The following is an 11,630-nucleotide window of genomic DNA, read 5'->3' on the forward strand; positions in this document are numbered from 1 at the left end:
GTTCTAACTAGCCTTCGTTCGAGTCCCAACGGGAGGGCGAATATTTTCCCCCTCCCCCCCCCCCCACCCTCCATTCATCCTGTTTTGGATTTCAAGGATTTCAGTGGATAGAGTTACCAATATTCTTAGGAATATTCAAAGGGAAAAAGGAGAAGCAGTTCCGTTATTGAAAGAGAAAGTGGCACAAAATTTGTATGTTTTCTGTGAAAACGTGATATGGCCTTATATATCTTATGGACAGTTGGAAATTAGCTCCATAATCTAGGAAAAATGGCGTAACACTTGCAGGATTTTACTCAAATAGTTGCATATTTAATGAGGAAGGGCAAAACAGTGTGTTACATTTTTGGGAAGAAAGGAGCCTCCACGATACAAGAAAACTGGGGAGGAAACTCACTCTGTGCTTCCCCAGGTTGCTGACGAATTGCCCCGGTTGGAAGGACGGGAAGGTGACAAGTTTCGCCCCCTGCTGTATGCCGAACAGCATGAGGAGCATTCCGAACATATGATAAAAGGGGACGACACACATGTAGGGCTCTTGGAAGGGGTCTGTTGGAAGGCGAGAATGTCGAATTAGCGCTACAAAAGCATTTTGAGCCCTGAAAGGAAATTTGGATGAGATTGTAGTTCACTAATTTACACGTAGAATAATACAGTTTTCTTTTTCGTTGAGAGGATGACGAAGGTAATTATAATAGTTTATTATAAATGCCGGTGAGTTACTATATTTTAGGTGTCAGTCATGAAAGTCCCATAAACGTCATGATCAGGGGGATCTATCTGTAAATGTAAACCGTTAAATGCAGTAACAGTATTGACTTTGTTGAATAATGATTAGTTTAAATTTGAAAAAGTGCGCACGCTGCTGTAGAAATTTTTTTATCCATTTTTTTCTGTAACTATTGGAGTAGCAAACGTTCAAGCACAGGTTTTATTTCTTGACTTAATTAAGCTGGAGAATTATAGCATATTTCCCTGTCTGCATGTACCTGTTGCTAGTTTCGTAGCCGTTACTGACGGGTGCGAAATCATACGCATGTTGATGGCGATGGCTCCATGAGAAATTTGGACGCCTTTGGGTTGTCCGGTTGTACCGCTCGAAAAGGGCAGCAGAGAAATGGCACTTTCTGTCAACTAAAATTATTATTACAACAACAAAACTAAATATGTGATCGTGATCATATATTAGGTTCACTAATATTTAGCAAACACATTATTAATTGTGATTGAATGAAATTTTCTTGACTTTATGTTCACTAGTTAGTTTGAAATGCCTTCGATAATTCTTTTTTGTAGGTATGTGTACCAGTTTGCTATTGTCACCTCTTGCAAATGGAAACGGCTCAATTCAAGGCTAAATATATAGACTGCATCAGTCTCCCAATAATATCTCTTGTGTAAGAAAACGTTAGTTAGCACTTTTGTGATAGAAAACATTTAAGGATAACTCATAAAAATGGTACCATAACACCTTGGGTATAGTAGCCCGCATATGGTATTACCTCGGAAAATGAGTTTTTCTATAGTATCTTGGTTGCTTATCAGGAATTTACCGTTGTTTTTGTCTGTCAACTGTAATTAACCTCAGAACTGACATGTTTTTGTATGCTGGCCATCCTGGACTGCTATCGCGCATGTGCAATGTTATAGGGAAGCTTTTGGTAAAAAGTGGAGTTTCCTTCACCTGGGGTCTGGGGTCCGGGGCCCGGAGCCCCCTGGGTAAGTAATACGGTTTAATATATCAAGTTAGGTTAGGGTACGTTACTATGAGATTCAGGGCTTCTGTAACACGGTTTTTTTGGCAATAACTTTTTATCTATGCATTTCATAGATATAAGGCTTATTCAGAATACACATTTTATCTACACATAAATTTTGACTGTATTCTGCATTACGTAGGTTGAATAAATTTGGTACTTATAATGTAAAAGTGACTTTTTTTGAAGACGGGCCAACTTACTCAGTGATAAGGTTTCGAACGCACTCGTTACGTAACTTATGACAGTATTTCTTCCCTCTTTCTCGATGGATGATTGGCTATACGTAACGAAGGCTATACCTCTGGCAACAATGACAAAAATTTAAATACAAGCAAAGCAGTACACCTTCATGAACTCTGAATCCTCTCCACTGATAATTGTCATAATGAACACACCAAAAAAATATGTTAATAAATACAAAAACACTTCGATTATTAGTCTAACTCCCAAAATAAGTGTCCTAAGAAATTATAATCTACTTTATAGGTCACAATCAGATTGACAAGATGTAGGGAATAGTTGGTAATATTCAAAGACATAGTAATCAAGCTTGATTTGATAACTGCTGTATCCAATGTCAAGCATTTTTTATTTATCGGCTATCTACCTATTTACTAAAAAAAAAAATAGACGGTACCATATTTTGGCTTTAAACCCTCACCAATAATTATCATCAGAATGCTGACTTCATGAGGCTCCACCCACTTTGGCCTCGTTATAATTCAGGATAACAATGAGGGCTATCATAGACATTGTTGTATTAGAAAATCTAACTTCTGGCTATAAAAACTCATTTCTCGAGTAGTTGTAAGAAGTGCTAAATGATCCTCAGTTGGCCTAAACGTTTAATTCATGTATATTGCTGCTATTACTAATTTTGCGGCACTACTGCTACAGCAGTATTACTACGCTAGCACAGATACCCCACCCACATCTATGTATCGTTCTGCCATTCATAAAGTCTTTATATCCAATATGGTCGTACAGACTAAAGAAGAAAAAAAATTATATCGGATGATCCGTTGGTCTGCTGGAGATTTTAGCAAGTATAAGCTTGTATTTACTTTGGATAAAAATCTTATTTTAACAAAAAATAGTTGTATAAAGACTGTTTATATACAATCTCTCTCTTTCTCTCTCTTGGTGGCATAGTGAATAGTTAATGGAAATGTTCAAAATCCTGAATGACATTACAAGTATTATGATCACGTTACGCTAAATACAAATCAGACCATAAACATTGGATTTAAACTAGAGACTGAATAATTACCTATTCAGGCTATAGTAAGTATGGCCACGGGCTTTCTCTTGACTGTATAAAGTGACAAGTCGTAGGACAAATGCAGTTTTGCAACCACGGGCACAATTCCAAATCCTGTTAGCCATTCTTGACAACTAAGGGTTTCAGAGCCGATGGAATAAGGTGAATGGGTTTCTGTCTGGTGGATGGGCGGGGCAACATTTCGTAAAACGATGTTTACCTTGCTTACGTAATGAATGTTTTTCGACTTTTGGCTCGCAATCATTGGCCATGGCGTCGGCTAGAGCATTTTTACTCTATAAAAATTAAAACTATCGGGTTTAGGTTATTGACAAAATTTGTGCGTAGTTGTAAAATATACATATGTCAACTTTCAGCTACATCCGATGCTTTGATAAGGAGCAAAATCCAAAAAACCTTGTTACAGAGGCCCTGAATATCATAGTAGGGTAGTATAGTTCCTTTCATAATAGGTTTCCTTGGCCAATCCCTTCTTGCACGTTTGGCTCCCTAATGACCTGTGCATGCACGGGACCATTCCGTAGCAACAATATGGCAGTTCGGTCTTTCTCCCAATGATCTTCCACACCCAAAAGCACGCATTCTCAAAGGGTTCCCAACCATGTTGAGTATATATGAGGTTAACAATAATTGACCGACAATAATCAATACCGCCTCCTTCATCAGCAACTTAAATGTATAGGAAAAATCAATTTCCAAGGTAATAATCAGTGCGGAGTTACCCTTTAGTTTTACCCATTAGGCTACTATATCACATTTTTCAGCATGTACGATGCAAATGTTGATTATACTTTTTTATAAGTAACCTTAGCTACGGAATCATAACTTGCAAACTATTTCTTAATTAAGAGATAAAATCTATACTTATATGTAAGATTCCCAAACAAAAACATCAAATGAAATTATCACTTATATCTGGCAAACTAACTAAAGTTACCTTAATAGGGTCGATCGGAGTTCCTGAAGGATTAGCCAGGATATCCTGCAAGTTATATGTCCCTGGGATATTGCAAGGTCCATTGGAGACGAGTTGAACTGGAGGATTAGACGAGAGTAGGTGTACAACCTCTTCCACGAGTGAAGGGGTCACCACCAGTAATTTAGCCCCGCTGACTTTCAGCTGGTTCGTTATCTCATCTGAAATAAAAATATAGATATACTATATATATATATATATATATACTATATATATATATATATATATATATATATATATATATATATACACACACACACACACACATATATATATATATATATGGAGACCATAAAAACGCCAATATTTCAGAGACTGCCGTTTCTCTCTTCAAATAGGTAATGACTGAGAAAAGTTACAGAAAAGGTACCTCCTTTTCTGTAACTTTCCTCATTCATTACCTACCTGAAGAGAGAGACAACAGTCTCTGAGATATAGTACTTTCTTTCTATATTGTGGTGTTTTTAATGGTCTCCATATATATATAATATATATATATATATATATATATATATATATATATATATACACATATATATATATATATAATATACATATATATATATATATATGGTATATATACTATATAGTATATATGTATATAACTATATATATATATATATATATGTATATATATATATATATATATACTATATATACACATGTGTGTGTACGTGCGTGTGTGTACGTGCGTGTGTGCATTTATAATATATATATATATATATCCATTATGACTTGGTATCGTATTTATTACACTTTGGGAGTAGTGCGACAGATATTGAACGATGTTTGTGACTTAGTATTTGTGAACAAAAACAGGTACATGCGTATAATTGACAACACACACGTTATATATATATATATATATATATATATATATATATATATATATATATATATATACATATATATACACACACACACATATATATATATATATATATATATATATCTATATATATATATATATATATATATATATATATATATATATATATATATATACACATACATATACACCATGTGGCCCACCTGTAAGTTAATACAAAACTCCGAATATTGCAAGCACGCTCCGTTAACTGGAAAATGAAGCTAGACTTTTAATGGTTATCCACCTTTTGTGCTTTTTGGATTAATCGTAGTGACGATGACGCCCAGGCTGTTCGCTCCAAGCACTAATATTGGGTACTCTGGGCAGTTGGGCGAGGCAAGCGCTATGACGTCACCCTTCTCCAAACCCAGGTGAGATAGACACCCAGCCCATTTCCGTGTTGCGTCCATTAACTTATCATAAGTGTAACTTCGGCCGGTTTCCGAACACTCCTGATTATAAAGGATAAAATTGTTCGATATTTCATCGAGAAACGAGAGTATACGCGAATAGTCATATATTACTATTTTTTATTCGAGCTACAAATGTCCTTTCATATCTAATTCGCTCTACCTCGGAATTAATATATTTTCATATATCTCCTTTGTCAGCCGAATCGATAACGTCACCGACGTCCTGATTTCGTTTCTCTCCGCTGGGCCGTGGTTCGAACCCACGAGAGGACGAAATTATTATCAACTAAAAAACTCCCCTTCGGTTTACACATATGAAAATATATTAATTCGGAGGTAGAGCGAATTAGATATTAAAGGACATTTGTAGCTCGAATCATTTACATGAACCTCGGTGATGTGTTAATTATTCATAGTACTACTATGTCACGCTTGTGTGTTGTGTATCCACGTGAGAATGAGTCCCCCATATATTAACCACAGCGACATGTGAGCCCCAGCGATCGACGTTCTCGAAAATAGTGTTGACGAGGTTTCCCCGAGGCTGCTGGACATATGAAAACTGTGAAGGGAAGACGAGCTGCTGGTGGCTGCAGGAACCGCTCAGAGTTCTTCGCCCTTGTCTCCTCCACCAGTCTGGTCCACAAAGGTAATGGTTCCTCAGCCTATGGAAAATAAAATGGGAATCTCTTTAAATTTACTGGTTTATATTCTACGAACTGCGGTTTATGGTAAGTTGGAAAACTTTTTATGAAAGTCATTTTTGTTCCTTTGAAAGTACGTAAGTCAGCAGGCAAGGGTAACAAAGCCCATTAATCTAGTCCCACAGGCATTTTGAAATATATATGTCCTATAATGTTTTATTTCTTCCGTGTTTAATTTTAAAACAAAAGGTTTGCTTGTGTTAGGGCTTAAGTAATCTTTTATTGATAAAGGTTCGTTCATGACTAAAATATAAACTTTTATATGAAAACATTGTTATTATGCATGAAGAATAATTAAAATATTAATAATCTGAAAGGATTACACTGGCGTCGAGTCAAGAGCAGATTTTGCACGCGTTTATTTTTGGTGTCAATGACCAACCGTGCTGTAACGCCAAAGATAAACCATTTAACCAGGCAACTGTAAGTCACAATTCAACCAACTAACCAGCTATCAGTCAAAACCCAACCAACTAGCCACTTATCATGCACAAGCCAACCAACTTGTTATATGTCTCCAGGTAAACCAATCAGCTAATTATTAGTCACAATCCAACCAACCAAACAGCTGTCAGCCACAAGCCAACTAAGAAACCAATGATTAATATTGAACTCCAATCAGCCCATTATCAGTCAAAAGTGAACCAAACACTCGACTATTGGTCACAGGCCAAACAGCCATCCAGTCGTCAATCATGAGAAAATCAACCAGCCAGTTATCAGACACAAGCTGACCAGCTTGTTATCAGTCGCAAACAAACCAACCAACCAATTATTAGTTGCTAGCCAATCAACCAAGCAGCAATCAGTCAGAAGCCAACCAACAACCACAATCGAACCAAGTGGCCAACAAGGGGGCGGGAGAGGGTACGTTTGCTTTAATAGTTTCCCTATGAAGTAGAATTAATGAAATTTGAGAACAATAGGTCTTAAAATGGCCTCTCCTGATGGAAAAGCTTTTAAGTTAGATGTTGTAGCTCTGAAGACAGCCCTTTACTATGTATCTGTAACAGGGGTGGCGTGAGCAACTGGCCAATTGCACGGACCAAATTTCTACGAAAACGGATCTGCCATTTTCTCACAGTAACAAGAAGAAGAAGAAGAAGAAGAACAATGGTGACAAAGGATGAACCCAACAAGCAAATGAAGACGAAAACCACACCAAACATTGGTGGCAACCAGCGACAATGACTACTCAATCAAAGACAGACGAACAGGCATCCTGTGGAAATCATCCAGTGACATATAACAACAAATAAAAATCAACAGTAAGATTCATGGAAATTGAGATGCAAGCACACGGCAGCTGTCATTGTTATTGACGTTGATATAAGCTATTGTTATCAGGAGTGATATCCAAATTTCAACAAGCGTATCACATTCAGTGGCATAATCTGTGATTGACTCACAACATGGAAAGTCTCTCACCTTTCCTGAATAATCGACTGTTGTAAGAAATCTACCCTGACTCGCTGCCATGAAATTTGAAACAGAATGGAAAAAAAGGACGGAATACTGACTTTCCTTAAAGCATTAATCAGAAGAAAACAGAACAGATACGCCTTCCCAGTATATGGGAAGCCTACTCGAGAAGTCTTTTCATAAAGTGAATAGAAATACACTGCCGAGGGCCCACTAACAACAGACGAATAGATTTTAACGAAAAAATAAAGCTTCTTTACGACGAGAACATCACAAAAGCTACAGGACACCTCAGGTCTAATAATCCATTCATTTTCTATTATCTCAAATCCATCGGTACTTCGCTCATTAACGTATACTTAAGTAAAAAAAGATATAAAGGAGCAGACGTCGGAGTATAGAAGATACCACGCAGCAACTGCTATGAGATACACATTGGGAAGACTGATTGATAGATCCATCTGACAAAGATTAACAGAGCACGTAAGATCAGTGCGATATGCTTCAGAGAGTTCGGGGATTTTCTGCATATTAGGGATAAAGGCCACAGCCACAGAATAAATTGGAGTGGAGCTGAGCTGGTTTCGAAAAATTGCATTCGAGAAATTTACCTAAAATCTGAAAAAGGTATATGTAGGTTTGGCAATATCCATTTACAAGTGAATGGCGGGAAAATAGGTTGTTCCTTCATGTTTTGAGCATCGTTCATTCCCGTCCGCGTCGATTCTGGGGACTTATTCTCTGAGACACCTGACAGGCTCATATTGTTCGTTTGGTTGATGATAGCAGATTCCAACATCTTCCTTTTGTACGGAAAGGATTTTAGGTAAATTTCTCGAATGCAATTTCTCGAAAGTCAAATTCTCGAACTCAATTGCTCGAAAAATAATTTCTCGAACTATCATTTTCTCGAATCCCATATTTCTCGAAAATTGATATCTATTTTGTCGAGAAAATTGAATGGAAAAATTTTCATGTATTTCAAGGGAAAATATATCCCTTTGGGTTGACAAATACAAATGTTAAAAATTTATTGTAAATGAAGGAATGAAAAAAATAAAAAGGTTATAATTTTATTGTATGTATAAAAATATTATCATTCAGAATGAAATACAGTGTTAAAATTTAATCAATCAAAATGAAATGTTGTATGCTACACTTCGTAGATATTCTTCGACAGGCCTCTCTCCGTCATAATTTATTACAATGGTTTGTAACCTTTTTGCACAGTCACGATACTTCTTTTTGCGCACAGGAATACCAACACCTCCCAAATATTGTTCAATTCGTAGCTCCTGTAGACTTTGTTCTCGTTGTAATCCTTGTATAAATTTCCAGATGGATGGATGACAAGCACTTAATTGCTGTTCGAAACCGTAATGCCAGCCCTCGACTGCATTGTTCGTCTTGGGCATTTCTTCCTTGCCATAATCAAAACAGTTCCATAATTCATGTTTAAAGAAAGGAGCACGTCTACGGTTTTTTCTATGCGGCCGCCCGATCCATGTATCTTCAAAAGAGTCAACCACACTTTGAATTTCAACGGGAAAAACTTCATTTTCAATTAAATATTCAAATGTTTCTTCGACATTGAAAACTGGTACAAATGCTAACGCAGATAACAGGTGAACCTGAATAGCAAATTCAGCATCGGTGTCGTACCGGACTTTGAAGCCATTTTCTTGAATTTTGCGATAAATGGATTTACAAAAATGAAAAAAACAGCCACGGCATTTTGTCCTTGGAAATTCATGCTCTATAGCTCTAATCATGGCCAATTCAAAGTCTATCATTATTGTGGCTGGCTCAAATGTTGGTATTTTTTCTTTTACAATCTGCAGGAATCTTTTGTAGGTCTCTTGAGTTTTGTTAGGTAATAGTGCTTAAACGAAGGGTATGATACTTCCTGAATGCACACCATGTATTGTATACAACTCAAAAAAAATTGAAGGTACCGTCTTAAAGGTACCATCAGCGAACCAGTTCTCTGAGCGTGCTAGTAAATCGAGGTTTCTCCGTGTTGAAAAAATCAATATATACGATCATTTGTGGGACCCGAGTCATACATAAGAAACAGTTCTCCTTTGTCAGTTTTGGTAAATTCTTCCGGGATGATAAGATCTTGGCAAAGCAGGGACATCATTTTTCTTAGCTCGTATATTGCGTCTATTCCTCTTCATATTTGATATTGATGGGAGTTTCACCGCAACAGCCCCACTTACCCCCTTTGAAGCACAAGACACTATATAATGGGGTGTATCCCCACTATTGATTGCATCCTCTCTCACTTTTTCTTGGACTCTGGCAGCTTCGACTTAAGCCCCATCTCCTGCATGATTGTGGTCACCACTCTCTTTTTCTATATTATCATCGATGGTGATAGCACGAGCAGAACATTTAAATTTCTGGCACATTTCACATTTCCAATAAATTTTGTTATTTACTCCTTTGTCCTTGATATATAAATATCCATTTAAACATAATTTCTTCCTTCCCTTTTCACTCTCAACATACGTTGCTTCCATCTTGATGGGTTGAGACTACTGGAGAAAAATATAACAGGAAAAACTCAATTCAGAATTTTGTAAACAGAATGAGAAGCGTTTAGAATGCTAATGGCCTCTTTATGAATTGGTCTTTAGCGCTTATGGGATACTTTCGATTGTGTTCGAGAAATTTACTTGTTTATTTTCGAGTGACATTCGAGAATATGATAGTTCGAGAAATTATTTTTCGGTCAATTGAATTCGAGAAATTTACCTTCGCGCAATTGATTTCGAGAAATTTGCCTGACACCCCTTTTTCATATACTCCTGTCACACATCTTTTGACCATATTTTGTACAGTTAGTTATTTAGCTAGTTAGATAAATGTAGGGGCTGGCTAAAAGTTAGTTAGCTTCATGTTTTTTTTAATTAGTTAAAGATCACTTCTGCATCCCTCATTTTGTTTCACTAACGCGTGTATTGGACGCACATTACACATAAAAAATCATTTTTGGAAATTTGTTCGAAAAATTAAATCGGCCTTATGTCATTAATATCACTGCCATCAGAAAATTTCATGACGACGTTTCAGCAGTATTGCCAACATAATGATAAAATTTTTGTTACTTTGCCTATTATTTATGACGTTCCTTGTTATTCTGTCATCTCTCGATTCATTTGAACACTGAATCATCTGTGACTCTTCGTTTTCGCTTTTCTGAACCTTGCTTTGTTTGTATGGTGACGAGCATTCAGTCTTTCTTGTGCCTCATAAAAATTTGAATAGTAAATTTGTGATCGTATCACCATCAACAACGATGTTAATCAATGGCAACTGTTCAGAAAGCGAATAAGAGTTTTCAAAACAACGTATCCTTATTTTTACTATTGATATCAGCCAACAACCACTTCGTTATGAAGTGCCACTTTATATTTTCCAAAACACTACAAACGAGTGCACACTTACTTACCTCTCAAGCGTCAAACAGCGCTGGATAACTCTGAGTGCTGTGATGTTTTGAAGCATCCTGTGACCGACTCGAGTTGCTGCTACGTCTTTGAAGCCAGGCAATGCTGTCCACGACTGACGAGCGCTGCCGAAGCCTTTGATAACCGCCTGATGGTAGCCATTGTTTGGTTAGAGCCAGGGATGACGTCACTGAAAAGGCAGAGTCGTAAAATCTAGCAGTACGACAAGTTTCCGTAGATGTGATCTCCTTGGATCCTCTTAGAAAATAAATAGTAAAATAAGTCTGCATTTTCAAGTAAAGGATTCTTATTCCTACAAGCACATATATATAATCCATGGTTGTATATACAGAGCATTACTGTTCATGCTGTGCATGCAGCATGGTTTCCAGTCCAAATGCTCATAAACAACCATTTCTCCAATCTCAGGGTAGAACAACAAACCCGAGTCTACAAATAAATGGCGCCTTGAAAGCATGACGGACACCGACAAAAACCAAAGTGAGTCCATAAAACTATATCACAGGAACTGCATGCACCATCAATACATGAAGATGAGAACGGCCTTGAAAAAATAAAAATATGAAAACAAGCCAGTTATTGCTTGAAAACAACCGAGCGCCTCCTGAAACGTCTTCGAAAGAGAAGCAGTGTCATCTACGAATTGACACGCCTGGTGGAAAGATGCCACCACTCATTGTCTATTCTTTGTATATTCCGTGTATATGGACTTGAGCTGAAAATGAA

The 11,630-nt window shown here is 37.0% G+C and overlaps 1 protein-coding gene across 5 annotated transcripts in view; it reads right to left on the bottom strand.

Moving 5' to 3' along the window:
* The window catches only part of LOC135202303 (uncharacterized), a 90,222-nt gene extending 78,848 nt beyond the window's left edge, over nucleotides 1-11,374 (bottom strand). The window contains exons 1-6 of one of the 5 annotated variants that reach the window (XM_064231634.1): nucleotides 10,886-11,371; nucleotides 5,781-5,967; nucleotides 5,134-5,341; nucleotides 3,980-4,179; nucleotides 990-1,134; nucleotides 398-549 (exon numbers count right to left, since the gene is read on the bottom strand). In XM_064231634.1, coding sequence (XP_064087704.1) covers nucleotides 398-549; nucleotides 990-1,134; nucleotides 3,980-4,179; nucleotides 5,134-5,341; nucleotides 5,781-5,967; nucleotides 10,886-10,941 — 948 coding nt within the window. In that variant the 5' untranslated portion in view covers nucleotides 10,942-11,371. Of the gene's footprint in view, nucleotides 1-397; nucleotides 550-989; nucleotides 1,135-3,979; nucleotides 4,180-5,133; nucleotides 5,342-5,686; nucleotides 5,968-10,881 lie in introns of all 5 variants that reach the window. The other 4 variants (XM_064231637.1, XM_064231636.1, XM_064231635.1 and 1 more) reach the window with 4 other exon arrangements.
* Between the last annotated feature and the right edge of the window lie 256 nt (nucleotides 11,375-11,630).

Source organism: Macrobrachium nipponense, chromosome 30 (genome assembly GCF_015104395.2).
Source record: "Macrobrachium nipponense isolate FS-2020 chromosome 30, ASM1510439v2, whole genome shotgun sequence".
NCBI lineage: Eukaryota > Metazoa > Arthropoda > Malacostraca > Decapoda > Palaemonidae > Macrobrachium > Macrobrachium nipponense.